This window comes from Folsomia candida, unplaced genomic scaffold (genome assembly GCF_002217175.1).
Source record: "Folsomia candida strain VU population unplaced genomic scaffold, ASM221717v1 Fcan01_Sc006, whole genome shotgun sequence".
In the NCBI taxonomy this organism is placed as follows: Eukaryota; Metazoa; Arthropoda; class Collembola; order Entomobryomorpha; family Isotomidae; genus Folsomia; species Folsomia candida.
In genome coordinates, this window is record NW_019091198.1 from 8599928 (window position 1) to 8622096 (window position 22169).

General features: G+C 39.5%; 1 protein-coding gene across 2 annotated transcripts in view; it reads left to right on the plus strand.

The window, feature by feature from the left end:
• The first annotated feature begins 6580 nt into the window (after positions 1-6580).
• The window catches only part of LOC110851073 (dachshund homolog 1), a 54217-nt gene continuing 38628 nt past the window's right edge, over positions 6581-22169 (plus strand). The window contains exon 1 of one of the 2 annotated variants that reach the window (XM_022098709.2): positions 6581-8362. In XM_022098709.2, coding sequence (XP_021954401.2) covers positions 7668-8362 — 695 coding nt within the window. In that variant the 5' untranslated portion in view covers positions 6581-7667. The remainder of the gene's footprint in view (positions 8363-22169) is intronic. The other variant, XM_035852754.1, reaches the window with a different exon arrangement.

The following is a 22169-nucleotide window of genomic DNA, read 5'->3' on the forward strand; positions in this document are numbered from 1 at the left end:
AAAATATTTGCTCCTCTTTTACGTACGTATAAGTACATGCATACATACGTCGTCTTATTCCTAATGCAGGCATATCAGTGGAAGAATCATGGAGAGATAATTTGGAATGCAGATTTGAATCAAATAATTATTTCAACGTGAGCCATATCCAGGCAGATAAAATCGAAAGATCAAATAACGATTTGATCCTCTTCTTCTACTGCTGGGGAAAGAAAGGATGGAAATATTTCTCATTTTTAATTCATCATCACCACCACCACGGACAAATCCGAATCCTCCTCTTATTGCATTCCAGCTCTTAAAATAATACTTTCTTTTCTAATCAAAATATAAATTTAACTGTTGCCATTATTCGAATACTATTAGTTCACTGGAAAATATTTCATCTCAGAATTTTTTTCCCCACATTTGTCCCCAACATATTAGCGGAATAGTAATTTTTCCCTAAAAAAATCAGAGATGCCCAGAATGATCATGAGACAACGGTGTGGTTCCCACTTTAAGCCAACAACTGCACACCGACACGCCTTGACTGGAGAAGCTGTGAACATTTTGAAATCGAATTTGGATTAGTGGTCGCATTTAGCCATGCTCTGTATTCCGTGCTCATTCTCACCACCGTCAGAATCATTTGATTGGTAAAACAGTCACGACGCCAAAGCATTCTTCTCATTGTTCTTTTCCCTCATATACCAACCAAGTACGACGAGCTACATGGCTCTTTCTGGGCTCGAAGTGTGTAAGGACGCCAATAATACATCACGTCAAAAGAATTTTTTCTCCAGCTAATTTCCCAATAAGTTGAGGATTGTTAAAAATATTCATCATTCCGACCAATTTGTAATTGAATTTGACAAAAGATGACAATTTTTTACATCGCTAAAAAAAGGATCGATGCGATATATTTTGTTTGGCATTTGTACTAGATCACCGATTTATTTTCATGCATTTCACAGAAAACCTATGTACAACGGATGAGTCGTACATTTTCCATTAAGCTTTCACCAACAACCAGATCGACCATATGATTCATGTGTTGAGTTGACTTGAAAAATTAGCAGAGTTTGACTTTATTAACTCTTATGGATTATTGCTTTGCATTGTATTCATTGTTTATCTCGCCCTCCATGTGGAGTAAAACTTTCACGATCACTACTTCCTTCATATTGACTAAACAAGCCCCACAGTTTACCACGCTTTTCTATTTTATATCAAATCCTACCGACCAATTGTACATCTTTCTTTTGAAGACATTCTTTCTAATTTCCCAATTCCATATTGCAACCCACCAAAATAATTGCATATCCAAGTTTATCATGATCTGATCAAACTTCAGACATATTTCGTGCATACATAAACTTTACTTTCTAGAGTCATAAAAGTACAAATATTTACATTGAAGCGAGAGAGCGATTACCTTTGCTTGCTTGCATTGTTTTGCGTCCACAATGCACATCCACATTTTCTTTATCTGTTCAACGATTGAAAACAAAGAGGAGCAAACCGTGGTGCACAAAATGTTGCATAATATTGTGCAAGCGAGTAAAAAAAAGAAAATGTTAATAAAAAAATATGAACCAATATTTATTTGGCAGCCGACGAGAAGAGCTCCTCGTCGTCGTCCTCATAATAAAATAACGGACAGATTTTGAGAAGGGGAATTCATCCGAAAGTCGACCAAACGCCCAAAAACGCATCCAACACAACAACCTTAAACCGTGATCAGTCGCCTCGTTTTGATGCAACTTGCATGCTGGCGATCATCCATCTATCTCCTCGCCATTTACCATTTACCACTTGCCCGACCATGTGCCCTCCGAGTAGTCGGTGGATTAGGAGGCGGATTATGACGAAAATTTTGGCACATTGATCCCCCTTTCATGGTTACCAGGTCAAGTTTTAGTCACCTTAATAAAATCTAGTGGCATAAAAAGGAATGGTAAAAATTTATTTAAGCGATATGATTTTGTCTCAAGAAAAAATGGAGGGTGGGATATCTTTTTCTAAAAATATTTTGTACACGAGCCGAATTCTTGGCTACTTTCACCGCACGACGACGACTTTCTCTACTTTTCTTGTTCGGAACTTATTGGTCCTCCGTGGTGGTGGTGGTGTTGGTCTGGCCTGGTGACTAGAAAGCATGGGCCGAGTGAGTGAAGGGACGATGCGCAGTAGTAGTCGAAGAATTAGATTCGTTTCGTGAGAATTTCGGTCTCTTTTGTGGTTCTGGACGGGAATGTGGATGGAGGTGATAGTCCAAATGGGATTGAACGGGACTCTACGATACGACGACGACGACGACTTTACCTTCCTTTGCAGAGAGCAATACTACTATTTGTCTGTCTATATAGGCGACACAGTCCAACCACCATTTTAGACGCTTTTCTTGGTTGGGTCTACCGTGCTTGGGAGGAGTGGCCATTCTCAGAGTGACACTCTTGGCTGGAGGAAAGAAATCAAATGCGAGAAAATTCTCGTAATGTTAAAAAGAAATGATAATATGTTATCTAACTTTTGAAATTTATGACTGCAAAATCATTGTTAAATAGACGCAATTTCGGATGCATTGTCGTCATTCCGTCCAATTTTGTATCCAATTTTTGTCCAAAGCTTGTACTTTAATTCTTGCCTCTAATCGAATAAAAAGCATCATTTTCCTTTATGCCACTGGAGACCGAGTGTAAAATCATTTGAATGTAAAACAGGTGAGGTTTAAACTCACATCTTATTATGGTTAAAAGGGTATGATTTGCAAGTTCGTAATGGAAAAATGAGGAATCGGGGAAGAAATGGGTAGACGAAGCGTAGCTAAATGAAAACGAGAAAGATTTGTAAAAATCAATTCTTGTAATAGACGCCTGGGGGTGATGTCGGGTGGAAACGAGGACGACGACTACACCACATTTAAGTATGTACCACACTACTCTGCATATTATTTACTACACCGCGTTTGTTTGTACCCTCTCTCTGCTGAATGCATTCGGTAAATTGTGATTGTGACAAATCAGAAATTGACTGTTGTCAAAACACCCTTTCTTGCGTCTTCTGGAAAACAAAATGAAATTCAAACCCTTTTCATCACAGACAAAACATCGAAGGAGGAAAAATACCGCGGCACAACCACGATGATTTGCTATCATTGCTGCTTTTGGTTGGAATGCAAATTCGAATTGCATCACTGCCACTGTTTCTTTTCTTTGCCACGGTGTTGAATTGCTGATGTGTCGATATTTTCAAATAAAGTTTAAATTGAGTGTGACGGATTTATGAGAACACTGGGCTTCCATTTTCCTACAACTGTTCATCTCTTTGCGACTCATGCTCTTAAAAAATCTAAAATTTTACGTCCATCTCCTCCATTTTTATCCGATTTGGTTTTTCTTCTTCTCACCGTCGTCGTCTCTTCCTTTATGCAAGAACAAGTCGGCGTGACTCTCCATCACAGCAGTCTCACTGTGAATAATACCTCCGACTAAATAATAATCTATTGAATAAACTCGTTTTACACAGAGTTTGGTGACGACGACCAAATATTGTTTAACAGAGTCAAATAAATAATGCAAGAGTTAAGACATGAAGAAACACAATAGATTAGTCATTCAATAGCAAGTATTCCTTCGTTTGTCATACAGAGAAGGTAATGCATAAACCTTGACGAATAAATAACGTAAATTGTTGTTATTAACAATTGTAATCTTGTTGTTGGAATTGAATTGGCAATGTGACTTTCGAGTCGGGGGATAAATATCTACACACAAATTATTAAGATTTGGTCGGAGAAAGGTTTGGAAGTTGTTGTGCGGACGGAATGAGATGTGATGAATAATAAATCATTAGGAGAAGTGGGCTGCATATTTGTGCTCACAGGATAGGAATTAAATCTGGAGATTAGATTTATTAGAACACCCTCCATACCCAAATAACCTGAAGGAGCTGCACAATTACAGATTTTAGATGGGACTCTTGAATGGTGAATGGCAGCAGGAAAAGGCAACAAGCGACTGGGAAACTGCGATTAAGTCCTGAACAAATAGTCAGTCCGAGAGCCAGGCAAAATATGTGTACAAGAATCCACTCCGAGGAGACCATGGGTTGGACGGACGATGATGATAATGGGAATCTAAACAGCTAAACCAGTAATCACTTGTTGATCCGAAATGATTAACTATTGATCAAGTTGAGCAATAATAATAAATGCTTTGAGAAATCATGTGGTATTATTACTATTATTAAATATTTGACGTTTTTCTCGTAATAAAGGCAACCCACTTTCCCCCCAGTCCATGCATTTAGGAAGGGAATGAAGTAATGTGTTTTAAGCCGGTCGATAATTTTTCCTCTTAACTTTTCCATCCACATAAATTAATATGATCTCGAATCTTCAAGTCAAAAGTAAGACGGTAAAATTATCCACCTCTGGGCAGAATATATAATTCCGCGTTGTTGGTACAAATTGGAATGGGTTTTGATATAGTTTGCTCATTCATTCACATCAAGTGTTTCTTTCCACATGTGTGTATGGAAAGCAGTCACTCAAAAACATGTGCAACTTTTTATTGATTTTCCAAGACTTTTAAGTAAAACCTGCTTAATTATATGCTTTTGGAAGACACAATGTCCAATTTCACACTGACAGTTACAATTTATTACATGCCCGGCAGATTAGATTTCTGCGTATTTACAAATAACTCGGCTTCAATCAGTGAATAACTTGATCTGTAGAAATTAATCTCAGATTGAGTTAGTAGACGTTCTGATGAAATGCATAAAAGTGACCAAACTGATTAAGTTGTTCCGCATCCAACAACTAGACACACAAAACGACTGATATCTATGTGTATATATTCGCTCGTAATTAACGTCTCTCCAAATTTATTATTATTACAGTGTTGGTCAGATAATTTTCAAGTTTACTTCAATTCAGGCAATAATTTGGCATATAAGGTTATTCGCGACGAGGTGGAGGAGAAAAAAACGATTACTTGCAACAAGGTTGCACTGTGTATTTGTCATTATGTATGTATTTATATTTAATTGCATAAAATAACTCTTTTACTTTCCGCCTTTATCATTTTTGATCATTTCTGAACCATAGTAATTTTCATAACGAAAATATCAGCCTGACACGTTATATTACGAATTCAATGTTTGCCTCACCTCAAACGAAACGTGCTTCGCCGGTTGAAATCACTTTAATCTCTCCAATATAATATGTCATTGATTTATTTGTGTACATTTACTACTTTTTTTCATACATACCAAATCCGTGGCTGGCTGTCGTCCCCGTAAAGTTACGACATTTACTTGTACGACTAATATCTTGAGTCAATATTGAATTTATATTGGAGGCGAGAACAGTTAATTCTTTTATTGAGGGCAACACCATCTCATTCGTATTATAATCATAAGAATTTCGCCACTCGATTTACCTGTGACACCAAAAAGGCAGTAAATCATAATAAATGTCCGTCCACTACACAGAAAATTGGGAGATATCGCAAATAATTGGATAATTTGATTCCCAAGAACAAAAAAACGGATGACACAAGCAACAAGAGCGGCGGCGACGGAGGATGGTGTCAAAAGCCATGAAGTCCAGCCAACCATAATCCGGAACATCATGTCCAACAAGAACTACTACTACCGAAGAGCATCAATTGAGTTGTGTCATCATCTCTCATACCACCACAACACACAAGGTTCAATCTCAGTGCATGGTTACACACATAGCCCAGGCCCAATCACTTACTAGCTCATGGGATGATGAAGACGAGAGCGAAAAGGTTATTCAATCAGCTATCAAACCAATATCATCCAGCCAGCTCTGCTTCATAACAAGCACGTGGAAACCATGCTGCTAGAAATATGTGCATAAAGTGGGAGAAAGTATTTTGACGCTGGGTTGCAAATTATGAGGGTGTTTACTTGAATGAAATTGAATTTCAATTTGAACCTCCAAACCTCCCGTCGTGCGCGAGTGAGTGAACCAACGCTAGGAAGGGAAATGTAATTGAGTCGAAAATAAGGGCAGATTCGCACATGCAAATAATAATTTAAAGAGACCCGTCAATAAGCAGTAATGTGATACCCGTAGCCCTGGATTTCATTAAGAATCCCCGACACATAATGAGCCTTATCATCATTTTGTACATTACAAATTATGACAGCACAAGTGGTGAGAATAATGGAATCAGAGTCAGATTGCGGAATATTTTTTTTTTGCAGGGAAGCCGTGGAGGCGTCGAGTCAGAAAAAGTAATGAGTATTGCGAAATAAAAAGTAGGAGGATGGGGAAGCATGTTATAATTTAAAGTAAAACTGGTCGTCGTGAGACTAATAATATAGTAGCTGTCAGCCTTCGAAGAAATCCAAGTGGAGGTATTTGCATTGGTCGGGAGTGGGAACGGTGGTGGCGAGATAATAATAATTTTGAGTGCGAGTGTATTATTGGATTGAGAGGAGGGGAGGAGTAAAGACGAAGCATCAATGTTGTTGTGGGGAGATTGAGAGAAAGATTGAGACGGATTTGCACAAGCAAGCCAGGCTGGTTGAAGATATTGAAGAAGACGAAGAAGAAGAAGTACGGAATTCTGGTGCTGGAATGGATGGAGTGGATGGAGGAGCAGTTTAAGAGAGGAGAGGACAGATCAGTCAAGAATCCGCCTTCAATTGTGATGTGTAATTTTCAACTTTTTGTCATCGCTTTTTTGGTGTTGTTCTCAGTGTGCTTCACCAATGGAGCTAAATCGAGGCGTTACGAGGAGGAAAACGAACCAATGAGTCTTCGGGTTGCGCAGCAAAGGATTTGACTTCACTCACAGATCTCATTCCAGTCCAATTCAACTCCAATTCGATTGTTGTTCCTTTGTTCGTACTCCACACTCCTCGATCCTCTCGCCGTACCCACACCACCACCACCACCACCACCGACGACGACGACGACGACGAAGGAAACCTCTGCCCAGGCCCTTTCGAATCACCACTTCAACCCTTCGCCTCCTCCACGGCAACATTTACTCTCGAACTCTTCCTTGCACCCTCTCCTCTTATCTTTCCAGAAACATTCTCTTGTCTCCCATCCAACCACTCGACGCAATTTACTTACTCTCCGGCACACGCACTTCCATACAACTTCCGGTGTCCGAACCAGTGATATTTATCCGCTAATACTTTTGCGACAAGAGAACAACTCTTTTTAAAACCCAACCCCTGTCAAAAACCAAGCAACAAACGGTGTCCGGTGTGTATACATATGTGAATCATGTGCTCGTTCTGCAGGTGATAGAAGGAGAGGAAAAAACTAGTAAATCCTGTTGATCAGTGGTCAGTTACTGGTGAGAAAGAGTGCAAGGATATTATTACGATTGTATCAAAGTGCCCCAATTTCGTAACATTTGTAGCTACGTGAAAACGTGAGTAGGGGTGAGAAAGAGATTTTCCAAGATTTCCGAGTTTCACTTCTACCCTTGGTGGTCGTCTCATAAGAGAACTTATTCTTGTTCCAAACAATTTGCTGGCTAGTTTTTGCCATCGTGCGTGACAGATATTTTGAGACTTGTGTGTGACATACTCATCATCATTCGTTGCCTCATTGAAGTTAGTTGTCCTGTCCAGTGCGTGGTGAAGGGGACAGTGACACCACGAGGACCCACCACGAGAAAAGTTCAATGTTGATGAAAATAGACCAAATGGAGTCAGGAGGGTCGAGTGGAGAAGATGTGACATCTCCAACCTCCCGAGGCTCACTTTCTCCCCTCCCCCTCAACCGGGGGTCGTCGATGAAACAGCCCTACAGTCCCCCCATGGACAGAGGGTCCCCCCTCTGTCCGCCCAAATCTCTCGCTGCACAACACATGATGAACTCAATTGTTGTCTCCTCCGCCAAAAATATGACGCCTGGAATTCTCGCCAGTCTCAACGCCCTTAACGCCATGAGCACCGCTGCCGCAGCCGCCTCCTTTCACCACCACGACTTTGGGGGGAACAATTCCTACGGGGACAGAGGCTTAGATCGCCACCCGTACGGCAGCCCACCCGCCCCCATGGCTCCGACGAATGACCCCAGTGCAAACGAGTGCAAATTGGTGGAGTACAGGGGTCAAAAGGTTGCCGCCTTCGTTATCAATGGGGACACGATGCTCTGTCTACCGCAAGCATTCGAACTGTTTTTAAAGCATTTGGTTGGAGGGTTGCACACAGTGTACACCAAATTGAAAAGACTGGACATTGTCCCATTAGTTTGCAATGTGGAGCAGGTTCGGATCCTCAGAGGACTTGGGGCCATTCAACCCGGTGTCAATAGATGCAAACTCCTCTCGTGCAAAGACTTTGATATTCTCTACAAAGACTGCACCACAGCCAGGTATTGTCTTATCCATCACTTTAGATTACAATTGGCCAACTGCACACTCAGCTCTGATTTTGCGACAAATTTGACAAATTCATGTAAAAAATCGATTAATTATGCATTGATTTACTTGTAAAAAAATTAATGATTCGCAATGAATTTATAATACAATCTTACGTAAGAGCGGTACTTATGTATTGCTAATTATTGTGCGCAATAGTTCACGATTTTGTCATGATTGATTCGACTCAAGCGTTGCATGAGATTGGGGTTGGAAATTCCACGGTCGTGAAAATTCCTATTCCAAAATCACATTTCATCCCTGATTTAATCTTAATAACAGATAACAATATGACAATTTGTTAAATTGAAGGACTGTTTTTATCAACATTTGCATAATAGTCACAAACACTTTGTCACCACCATGCACTGAAATATGTGTGCACTAATTATTATAAATACGTAAGTACTTATGTACCTGTCGTATTTATGTTTTTGGACAAATGACAATCCACAAATGTACAAGTGGCCACGATGTAAATGTGACGAAAGTCAATGACGAAAGATAAAAATTGTCCAGATAATTCGTGGGAACAGGTCATTAAGATGAGGGATGGTTTTCAAGCCCTGGAGCATCAATTATACACCATAGTCGTCGTTCATCAAAAACAACCAGCCAAAACCAACCCTGTCCTTCCACTATTTTCTGTCATGCATAATACACAAGAAAAAAACTACTGCTGCTGCCTATATGCTGTAGCTCATACATTATTAGTTCATTCTGCCTGAGAAGTTGCCCTATTTTTGCAAATGAGAATTATACACAAAGTGCCAAAATATTTATGGGCGTAAATTTTTATTATATTTTATGTTACGTTTTAAACAACTAATTGTAAGTGTCAGTTAAAATTGTGCAAAAACGAAACATTTACCTTTTGATTATTATCTACCGTATTTATGCATCAAAGAAGGAAATTTATGGGTCGTAAACCACTTTGTCTGTAATTTATCGACTATTTGATCAATTTATTAGTAAAAAATTCTCAAGAACCTTGAAAACGATCGCATTTTAATTGTAATGTGAACTCATAACTCACCCCCACCCAAGTTTACATCTAAACGATAATTGCGACTGGTTAATCACGGTGTGAAAACATTCATTAGATTGTCTACCAAAGTGAATATGCATGCATGTACATCTTGCTGATGGCGTGTGTACAGCAATTCCGCAAAAAAATGAGAGCTGCTCGTTCAAAATCTCAAACAAACCAAACCATCATCATTAAAATATTTATATTCTCCTTTTCATGTTTGACATGGCATTCAGAAACAGATGAGCCATATGTGAAATGTTTCCAGGAATTAGCAACCCGTTTGCTTTCCCTGTATCGTAGGCAGACCCCATCCATATGCAGATGAAATAAGTACACACGCAGAGAGTGACACTTTATTATTATTATTGTTTGACGAAGTGTGGCAGCCACTGATACACAAAAGTAGACAAATTGAGTAGGTGTCGAAACCTTTATTTTTCTTTCAATAAACACAAATCTACAGTCGAATCAGTGGTGTTGGCAGGATAAAAAATTTCACTTCTTACGTATTCCTTCTTCCGTTCTGCTGCTCAATCTCAAACTACTTGATCTGCTTTCCGTCAACTATTATACAAATGTATGTTTTAGTGATGGCAGAGAAAAATATGTACAAGTGTTGCTTTTACCATTGATCCTCGTTCATAATTCACTTTATATACGTGCACAGACAAACTGATGACTACATATATGGGTAGAAAATATGTGAAATTTTGAACCGACTTGACTCACATCCACAATTACGGATCATACATAACCACACACCAACAACTGCGACATTAAATCATTCCATGAGGTCAAATGAAGAGCAATTTTCCTGTCTTTCACTTTATCATTTGCTGTAAACGCTTAAAGGTTTAATGGTTCGGGTGAGGTGAGGATGTAAGCATTTATTCGATTTAGAATGTTCCTACATGAAAATCCGTGGTGGGTTTGGCTATCTATTTCAACCCTCAGCCAGGTTTAAAGTCATTGTGATTATGTGAGTGAGTGAGTTGATTTGGAAATTGGGATTCGTTTTGCTGGAACTCTGTATTTATCTCCAACAGCCCAACCTACGACTTAATTTGCTGCTATCTTGTGCTCACTCACGATGATGGCAGAGGGCTGCCTGGTTTTTACCTGACCCTAACCTGTGATTTCCGGGGGTGAAACAATGTGTGAACTTGTTTGTGAGACTATCTTTCCTCTCATCTACACATAACATACTTGAAGGAAATTGCCCATGCTCACACTCACTCACTTTCTGCTACACACGTATAAAATATGTATGTACATCATGTTGTGATGATATGATACTCGGACACCACGAACGGAAAGAGGCTGTTAGCCGGGACTTTCTGCACACCTCAAAGAAGCCACGTATGTAGCATGCTAAATATGCATGGAGCTATGTACATATATACATACATACATATCTTGTAAGGATATATGTACCTTGCTAAATCTTGGATAGAATTATATATACGGATTTACCTAAATATTTAGTATGCACACACGCAGGGAGCAGTAGTGAGAACATACGAATCCATCCAAGTAGTTGTTCTGCACCTCCTTTGTTATCGGATGATTTGTGCCAATGTGTGTGTGTAATTGTGGTGAGGAAGATGGGTGGACATAAATAACATGACAGATTTAATTAGACCTCACTCCGGTATTTCTAATTATATATGGAGCACGTTGCGAAATAATTCCTCGCTTGGTTGATGGGAAACACATTTCCGCCCCTTTCTGTACTAAATTAATCGTTAGCAAATTATCCTTATCGCCCAATTGCATCCAATTGTTTTAAACCTTAAACGTTTCTTCACCTTGAGTGGATGCATTGTCTTAATTTATCTTATTTCACTCGTTGAAATTTTCTAATTTAATGTGTATCCGGACGATTTTAAGCATATCCTCACAAATTTCTTCTCATTTCTTTCCTTATCAAAGTCTTGTGAATTTCTTGATTTGATGCCTCGTAGCCTCAGGTAAAGGTTCGTATTGTATTATTATACAGCTGGATGGATGGATGTGGTGCATATGTACGTAGTTCTGAAATAGTACTCCGCACATAAGAATACCCAAACTGAACCAACAATATAATGGGAAATGGAATCACATTTCATGAAATTATGGATTGTTTGAGAGAGAGACCAAAGAAACAGAAACAGTTTATCTTCGTGGATGAGGAGTTCCACCACGGTACATGCATGGATGGAGAAAGAGTTGGTGCGGTAGATGCATACGTACGTCGTCATCTTCTTCTTTTTCCGTGGTCTGTCCTCTGCCTCTTTTTGTAATTGGATATGATTTAGAAAATAGATATAAATTGTCCGAGAGACCTGAAGGAGGAGGAGGAGGAGGAGGGTAACAGGTAGAAATATATCGTGGAGGTGGAAGCGATTTGAAACAGAATTGCGTGAGTTATGTGACCATGCAGGCGAACCACCGCATAGTGCTTTCCCTGCTGGGAGCAATGTAACAGGATCCATACTTAAGGATCCAGAGACGAGCCAGGTAGATCGGTCGTGGTGGGAAGTTGAGAATTGTGTACAGAACCAGAGACGGGTAGATATACGAGTTTGTGAAATGTCATAATATTAGAGCAGAGTCCAGCCATATGGAAAAAGATCAAAAAGGCGGAAATTATGGAAAGTGACGTTCTAGGTTAGGTTGGAATTGGGCTGGGAGATGTGGAAAGGGATGTTTTTTTGGGGGATGCGGGTGCGACTCTGTTGTTTCGAGAACTCACTGAAATCAAACCCAAAAGTAAGTTGGGCTGTTCTCTCAGTTCAACTGTTTTAATTTTCTTTTGATTTCGCTTCTGTCTTGGATTGGAAAGAGTTTCAATATTAGGCAACGCACATTAGAGAAAAAGAAGCCATTTGAGAAGAAAAAGGATATGAAATAAAACGAACAAAAGATCTATTCATCCATGAAGGGTGGATGAATTTTCTACTCACTTGCTCATCTCTCTCTCTCTCTCTGGGACGGAATTTAAGGTTTGGAGTTCAGAGATAATTATACTTGTTGAAGAAGGCCGAGTCAAGTAAATGGAAAAATGTAGCCACTAAACAAGAAATTCCACGTTCAGGAAAACCGATGATCTTCCAGCCAGGCAGAAGTGTTCAGCCTACGGGAAAAAACGCGAGGCAAATGAAGGAGAGATTACTTACATACATGAGCAGCCTGCTCACCGTACAAAACCATTTCAATTTCAATCGACAACTCGATTTCGCAGCAAAACAACAACAACTGGCAACTTGCTCCTAGCTTGCCTCCCCGCATTCCTGATGTCATTGATAATGGTTCACAATAATCAAATCTTCCTCCTCATCCTCCTCCTCTTCATCTGTTTGGTGGACCATTTCTGAGCTCTGCTGCTGACCGATGAGTTCACTTTTCAATTTAATTGCAACTTGCGGAAATCTGGCATGATTTTGGGACTACGTATTTATGACCGCAGATATGACCTGCTGTCGTTGTTCCCCTTTGATATGTCATTATGATTACACACAGCAGACAGGAATCATCATCATCATCTCCGAGTGTGGACGTGTAGGTGATAATTATTATTATTCGAGACAAGATTGCTACACACGTAGGACTGCATACGAACGAATCTCCCATTGTCCAAACCCTCATGTCACTTCATCATTCGTGAAAATGATGGGCAAAATTCTTGGGGCTAAAATAATAAGCGAAGTAAAATATGTACGTCTGGGGATGGTATCGGACACCGTTTTGGCCACGTAGTCCTATTAAGGCAAATAAATTCTCATGTGATGCGATTAATTGCCTTAAAAGCCTCCATATACCTACGTACATATGCATATACGAGTACAACCCATAATCCCATCCTGATGCTTGATCTTAGGTCAGGTGCGCATGCATAACAAGTGCGAGAGGATTTATCGAGTTTTTGGAAATGAAGCATGTTGTTTGCCCAGAGATTAAACGAATGAAGGATATAATGATACGCCATGTACTAAAATAATTATAAATGTTGCTCTTGGATGGATGTCGATTTGACTTGAAATGGAATGACATGCCAAATGCCAACCAGACATCAAAAGTCTTGAAGCATCAACCCGCCCCAGAATGGTTACAGCAGGCAAATGTTGGTCTGAGATGATCTGGTCTTGTGCCTCTCTGCCTGTGGCTCAGACTTGATAGCAATAATTTTAATGCCATTCAAATAATAATAATTTTTGTTTCACATTTCATTTCTTGTCAGTGCAACAAATCTCTAATTTTTCTTCCCTCTTCTCCTTCACTCACGTCTCCCTCATTCATTTCACCTAATGGCAAAATACGTAAATATTATTGGGTGACTAAGCTTCGGTAAGCTCCATTTAAACGAGCCCAGCAGCCGTGGATGAGATTTTATTTTAAAATATTCAAAACTTGAATCCAGCAGAAAATGTGTTCAATAATAAAAGTTGGCTCAGAAGAGAAGAAGAAGCAGCGTCGTACATAATGGCGTAATTCATTGAACTGCACTATTGGGATGATGGGGAGAAAAGAGTTAGTGGCATCAGTAGCAGTACACACAATACCAATTCCGAATTCTTCATCGCTTCTCTATTCCACTACTGCTCTTCTTCTTCTTCTTCTTCTTATTCTGGCCAAATCTCCGGCTCCCCTTCACACACAATAGATTTGTTGGAAATGTAACGTAACGTAGGCGTCCTAAGTAAGTAAGTAAGTAAACTGTAGAATTTTGCCGAGGTGTACTTCTTCTTCGGGTGTTGAGCAGTGTGAGGAGCAGCTAATGGGAAATGAGTTTTTTTTCATGGTGGTGGCAGTGATGAGATGAAATGACTTAAAACTTAAATTTGATATGAATACTAAATAGAGAGCGTTCAATCCACCAGCAGATTCACCACCAGCAACCAAATCCTGCTCGGGCGGATTTAAAAGTGAAAGTCATTTCGACTTTTTATTGACTACGCATACATTCATTCGGCACTTCATGTAAATTGTAGATTACATTATCCCCGTCGCCCCACACATATGTGTCCATGTGGAGTTTCGAGGAAATAATTGAGTAGCTGTGCATACATATGATAAATACGATAATATGGAATGGTAACACCGTGTCTGAAATGGTTGTTAGTTTTCACATCGGGAGTAATAAATTTAAAATTCGTCTTGTAAATAATGATTAGTCGAGTACAAAATGTCATTCCTGTCTTGTGAGGGTAACCCTACAACTACTCACCTCCTCGTCCTCCTCCTCCTCGGGTGGGAGCTAATTGACGGTGTAAAAAACATTAAAAACTAATAATAAAGGGGATGTAGTTGCTCATCGTAAAAATAAATCAGTTGAACGTCTCGCCGGCCGAGTTAAACGGTAAAATTTAAGCTAAAAGACCTCTCGTCAAGAAAATAGAGAGAGAGATATTACATATGAAGAAGTCGAGATGAGGGAGGATTGGACCCCTCCGTGTCGTACCCACAGCGTCGCAGCTTGAATAAGCCACCAGTACCACGGGAAGGAAACAGTGTAGAAAAGTGGTTCCATTCACGGTAAATGGCCACACCAAATGTCCTGTCGGGAGAGAAGACCTGTCGACTTCTTTTATTCCATTCTTAGCCCACTTCAGTGACTAACCTTTGCTTTGTTGATGTTGATGATGATGTCAATTCTGTTTATGTAACACTTCCATCACAATGACCAACTGACAACCCTCCGCGTTCTCTCTCTTTCTCTCTCTCTCTCCTGGTGATTCTTTCTTTGCTGCGGCTCAGTTTACTTAATCCGATCATCCCTTCTCTCCTCGTATATACCGGGTGACCATACAACCCTCCACCCTTCACCCCTTCCTTCTGTCTCACAGGATCTTGTGCACTAATTTCCAAACGCGCTAAACATATACCACGCTAAACGTTCCGAATTGATTCCTCCTGGATTAAAACTGTGTCAAGTTTAAACTCCTTTTTAACCCATTTCCCATGAACTCTCGCCGTCAATGTTGTGGAATTTTGAAACATGATACATCTTTTTGCATGCATGTGGTTGGTTGCATGTCAATTTCAGACGGATACCCGTTTACGAGAGATAGGATTCGCTCATACTATTATGACCAGGCGTGACCTTCACGGTTAGGTTGGGCGTGAAAGAGCGGAGAAAGAAAGATTGGCTGGTAGGTTGGGTGGGTGGTGGTGATCATGAAGGTCTGTTTGCTACATGTGTGTGTATATATACAGCTGAGGAGCAAGTACCTACCTACACACACACACACTTTCTCCAAGAATAGAGGCAAGCATGAAACGACCGACCTTGTAATGGCCCTCCTAGTCAAACTTGTATCGGATGAAAGCAGACGAGAAGAAGACATGGTCTGCACAATACGGCGGGCGGGCAGGCGGGTGGTGCAGCAAGAAGAAGTGCATGTAGTCCTTGCCTTAAACTAATCTCAAAAACGGGAGGAATCATAATATGCAAAGTAAAGACTCTCCTCTTGCCACGATGCATTTCCCATTTTACAATTCACCCAGCCCTAGCCTGGCTTTAACCTAATCCCACTAAAACACTTCTCAACTGGTCCGTTCAGTCCACCTAATCTGTTCCCATATACCCGTGCATGCATGCGTGTGCTCTCATATTTCAGTGCACATCCTACATATTACACACACACATGCATGATATCATCCTCTTTTGCCAATCGATGACTCCATAATCATCGTCGTCGTCCTCGTCCTCCAACAATTTCGTGGGATCAATAACACCATTGTTCAAATTAATTTGCGCATGAAAGCTGTGTGTCTCTCTCGATCGCGTTGTTGGGAAAAAATTAATTTACCTTTATTAAATGTGATAATGTGATTCCGGACAAAGAGCGAAAGTCAAGCTTTGTTTGTTTCAGAGAGTATGTAGGAAGGAGGAATGGAATGGAATGCGAAGGTATGTGATCTCATTGGAAGTTTGTTATTCGAGGTGTTTAATTCAAGCTCATGTTTCTCCGTGTCGTTGTGAATAACGGGTTCAACAGAACAATATCAAACAGATTTATCCATCCGTTTATTTATTATGGGATGGAATACAGCTTAGGATTTTGACAACTAATAAGATTTATAATAATGGTGCGATTACGTTATGAGACAGCGCTACGGCTTGTATGTTATTTATTGATGCGTGTAGTGTTGGTTTAACTTTTGCACCCGTTTTCAAGTGCATGCATGCCTACGTATTGCGCAAGAGGTGTAGGCGAAGGAAAAATAATGCAACTTTTTTTCCCCGAAAAGTTGATCCGATTTTAGTTTTTTCGGATTTTAGGAAAAATAAATTAAATATTATGAACCCGAGGGTGTTGATTTAGACAACTGCAGTTGATCCGACACGACGAACTTCCGCCACTTCCATTCACCAAAAATATTTACTTTTGATTCTTCGAGATGAGCTTAAAACAAAAAGAGGAAATCGCTTTGTTATCACTTTGGAATAAATTAAATTTTTGTGCCCTGCAGACAAACGTTCAACTGCACCAGCATATTCAGTGTTTTCTCTCTTTCTCTCTCTCTCTCTCCCTACTTTCTGAATTCTCAAACTTTGGCAGATAATCCACCAACCAACCAAGTAAAGTAAACTGCTGAAGTTGACTTAAACACGGGGAGAGCGTGATCCTATTTCATTTCTACGACGCACATAGAAAAACTCAGCCAAGAAAATAATCCACCCACATTTCTTTTCTACAAGTAACAATTAATTCTTCCATGTTTGACTCACCACCACCACCACCCGGTGAATTATTGTACGTCTGAGGTGTAGTACAACCATTTGATAAAAGTGTTCTCTTGAGACAAAACCCAACAACAGAAATCTTATTATGAAATGTTGTTGTTCTTGTTGCTCATTTGATTAACCTCGACTCAAGTAAATGTTCAATTATTCGCAATTAAATTTATGCATTTTAAATTGCCCAAAAAACAGCCTTTGTGGGTATTTAATCTCAAAGGGAGGGCTGACGAGAGGGCCGTACGAATTGTTGATCTCAGCTTTTGCGTGAACCTTGCATGACTTGTGCTGAGCAAAGATTTATCTTCCAGACAACTGAAATCTTCGCCCATGACGAGGACTCTCCGCGTGTGGTAATATTTGGTCACTGAAATTCTCATCATTAGCAATTCATCCGCTTAAATATTAATATTATTTTTGACGCGAAAATTTTTGCATAATTTGCATATCCATTTCAAATTTGGGGAGTTTTCATATTTTCGATTTCTTCCAGACAACGCATATTAGGATTTTGACCCATGCAGCGAATTTGGCAACCTTCCTTAAAGATTATATGTACATATGCTAAATAGTGATGAGTGGCTGGTTTATGTGTGAATATCCACCGTATGTTCTCCCTTATAGGTTAAGACCGTGTTGTTAGCACTAACAAAGTAAAAGGAGGTGTGGATACAAAGATCTAGTAAATATTTTACACCACGGCATTTGGACATGAAAAGCGAGTCGCATTTAGCAACTTTCTTTTGATGAAGCCACAAAGGCTGAAGAAATGGAAACATTAATTCGCTCTGTTAATAACATCTTAACAACATACAACTTGTACTTACTTATGTATACAACCAACTGGTGCTGCTGCTGCTGCTCATTATTTCCTCGCCACCAGAACTACGTGCTACTGGACGGACGCAAAGGAAAAGTTGTTACAATCATTCAGATCCAGGAGAGGAAAGTATCATCGGCACTGTTCACATGCACACGAGGCGTATCACAGACGAGCTTATCCATATTATTTAACAGGTCTTCTTGGAGTAAATAATGAGAGCTGCTGGTGCTGAACTCATTTGCCTTCTCAACTTATTATTAAGCAGCTAGAGCACAGAGGCAAATCATTATGACGGAGAGTCTTATATTTCATCTCCCTCTTCTTCGTCCGTCATCCTTTTGCTTTGATGCCCAGCAATGAATGTGCAATACGATAGAATAAGTTGCTTTCTCTCCCTAAATTTGTGTTAAATTATGTCAAGAATTGGAACTGATAGAATTTGATACTTTTCGGTGAAAGTGGAAAAATATTGTTTAACAATTTTCCAGACCAGAATCAGAAGTATGACTTTTCTGGGGCATACTGAGAATTGCTGCTTATTTATCGTTAACCTTTACTTTATTGAGGAGGACGATATTGAATGGAGTGAGGGGAGGATAAAGAAGACCTGTATGTGGGTATTAGCATATATACACTTGGTAATTCCAAGATTTGGTGCTGAAGGAAGAGAGAGAAAATTAATTAGAAACATGAAATAAGTTCAAAACAAATCTCCCACCACCTACGGAACGAACTTACCTTGAGGCTTTCATCTTAAGTTGTAGTGTAGTTTGTAATCAACATGATCAGAGAAAGGAATTATGGTTTTGTCGGATTACTCCGCTCGTGATACATGGTAGCAAAGCAAGCAGTCTGGAGGTGCTGCGTACAACAGAGGAATTATTCAACAAGAAGCAAGCAATCTCTCAATCAATACAATCCTCCAGCAGCTTTGCTTTTCTAATTTGCTAATTAACCGAACGGAATTGAGACATCCGTCGTCGTCGTCGTCTCAGAAATCCATCCCCGTCTTGAACTTTACTCGACTTAGTAACATTTCCAAATAGTAGAAGAATTTGATTCTTCTTCGTCTTTAGTTTTATTGTGCGTCTAAAACTAACGATCAAATTACCACGTCAGGGAGTTGTGACAACCAGAGTAATATTTTGCACACGGTGGTAATTAGTGGGACACCTCGTGACTTTGCAACAATTTATGAGCCATTTGATCCCCAGAGAGGAAGAGATATTTTACAACTATTGGTATCGACAATACAACTTAAGCGAGTATTACATCGATGGTGAGACAAGACAAGTCAAGTGTCCTGTGACGCTTTCAAATGGCTCAATTATTCTCCACATAGCCAAAGGGTTGTTAAATTGGAAATGTCAGAGAAATGCGAAATGGAGGACAACACTACGGCCCAAATAACCCGTGTAAAAGGGATTGAGTATAATATTAATGTGGACGGACGAGTAAATATAGCACAAAACTGATGATTAGAGAGAACGAGAGAGAGAGACCAAGTCTCTCGTTCCTCGGAAAGAACTTCTCATATTTCCTCCCTCGGCATGAAAATTAATTCCACAAAATATTAACTATTAAACATGAGGAAAGCAAGAAAGGCAGATGAGGAGAGGACCCGAGAGTGCTCCTGAGAAATCGAATAGTGGGGAAAATTGAATCACGAGAGAGAGAGTGAACTTCATAAAATTGCGACTTTGATACCCAACCAAATCTATTACATACATAGTTCCACTCTGTCTACACTTTATTGCAGATGCTGACTCCTTAATTAGAAATAACAGAATTCTGAGTGAGGTAACCACTTATCTCAGATTGGAAAAGCAAAGAAATTTGCCCTATCACACAGACAACACAATAACCGCACAACATAATAAGTAATACTTCCCATCATCAAACGTATGTATGTAGTTCCCTCGTTTTTTAATTAATTCTACTAATTTATATTCTCTTATTCCTTGTCTTTTTCATTGAAATTTCCTGCAATTTGCGATATTGTTTCTTAGTCCTTATCCGACACGGATTCCCATCCAACAAGAACTCCATTTATAAATACATTTATAACAATAATTCATAATAAAGAAAATCCACTCGTCCCTTTTTCGCACTGATCTCGCATATATTTATTAATTTTTGATTCTTCCTCTTCTCCTACTTAATCATCCTCATTCTGTTTCATTCCGTTGCTCGTGTGATGGCAGGGCTGCTAATTGTTCTGACTTTTCCTGCAATGATTGGATCTCTTCCCCCAGCGTTTGTCTTAATCAACATCTTAATGCGCCCTCACAACAATATATTATTTATTCATTCATTCAACAGCCTTCCACACCACATTTCTCAACTGGGCCATGTTTATAACCAAACAAACCCATCCACATCCATGCATATTCAAACAACTTGATTGGTGAACTTATCAAATTTTAATTAAACTGGAGTAGAAAATAATGATGAAATTAAAATAAATTGCGCCACTCTGCCATCAACCAGTCAATGGAAATGAATGTCAACGCATAAAATGTGAAAAGATTTTTTTCTATTATTTTTCCTCCCAAAGAAAGAATGGAAACTGCAGTAATAATAATAATGATGATGAAGAGGCAGCATAGGTAGGTAAAAAAAGAGGCACAGATTTTGTGCAGATGATGAAAGTCTTTCAGTCCCAATGACGGCATGGCAAAGTTGAAATGAGACGTGTAGAGTTGAAAACGAGACGATCGGATGACAGGGAGAGAGAGGTTATTAAAAGACATTGTTTAGTAGGCATTAGATATTAATATGCGAAATTCTATTACCCATTCCATTAGACAAGGCTTGTTCTTCTCTTGGCTAAACTGCCTCCTCCGATCCGAAATAAGATATCGAGCTCTTTACTTCTCCCCAACTAACTAATATCATCCCAGAATTTTAGGAGTGAGCTTTTGGGGTGGATGGAACTGGGAGTTTTGATCATCATGTCTTAACAATAACAATAATTTTCTTTTCATTCAAGCGCCGAGTAGATTTTGGAATTCGTACTCGGATCGTTGCTTCTGATTTTGCTTTGAGAAAATTTTTCTTGCCCAGATTGGCGGTGGAATAAGAGCTAGAACACATTAAATTTTATTTTCCAACTGCAGAACAAAGGAGATAAGAGGAGAAAAGGAAGTGATCAGAAATCCCAAAAGAGTTCATGCTACAAAATCTCTCTCTCCCCTTTTCTATTCTCTCTCCACCACTCGGAATAATAATATTTTTGACTTTTATTGGCCGATATTCCTGCTTAATTACAAATGAAAATTTGAGCGAGATATTGTGATGCGAGTTAAGATACGATACGATACGAGAGAGGATGGCGTCTTTATTGTATTGTAATCCTCGTGTAAGAAGAAACCGACTTTTAATTGAATATTCGAACCAATGCAATATGTATGTATCCCCTCTGCCTCCATTATTATTACGTCTCTGCTCCTTGTGAGAATCCGTATGTGTGTGCTCGCTCGGTTTGAACTTCAACAATTAAAATCAGAGTCGGCTGGGAATAAATCACGGCTGCTGGGTTGCCTTTCAATAAGTTACAAATACACCAGCACTTACGTTACTTCTTGCTCCAAATAATTTAATTCCCAATTTCCCAAACTGATCTCTGGTAGGTACGTAGGTGGATAACGTACCTTGTGAGTAAGTAGATAAGACGAGATGTATGCATCTAAAGTCTCCCATTATATAATAGGAAAAGAACTATTATTGCAACACGGAGGATGATGCGGGTTTTAAATCCATTGTTTTTTTCTCAATATCTTTGGGTTGGAGAAGAACTGAGAACCCAGCCCATCGGTGATATGGGCAATTACCAATTTTCCTTTAAATTTTAAGTGTGGGTACTCATATACTTGTCTGTCAATAGGGGTGGAACATGTGGTAGTATTTATTGAAAGGAGCGAATTCTTTTTTAACCCAGCTTTTCTCCTTTGTGGACTAATTTCTCTAAACCCAAATCAATTTGTGACCTCTGGAGGAAACCAGTTTCGGATTGGTTGTGGACGGACGTCAGTCTTTATAAAGGAGAAAATCTCTGATGTGACTAAATTAAGTGTGACGCACGCTAGAAATGAAGGATTTGCTCGTTCGAGAATAAGAATTTGAGTTTAGTAGAGAAAAAACACATTAGCTTGACATATGACAAGCAAAGTCGGGAAAAAG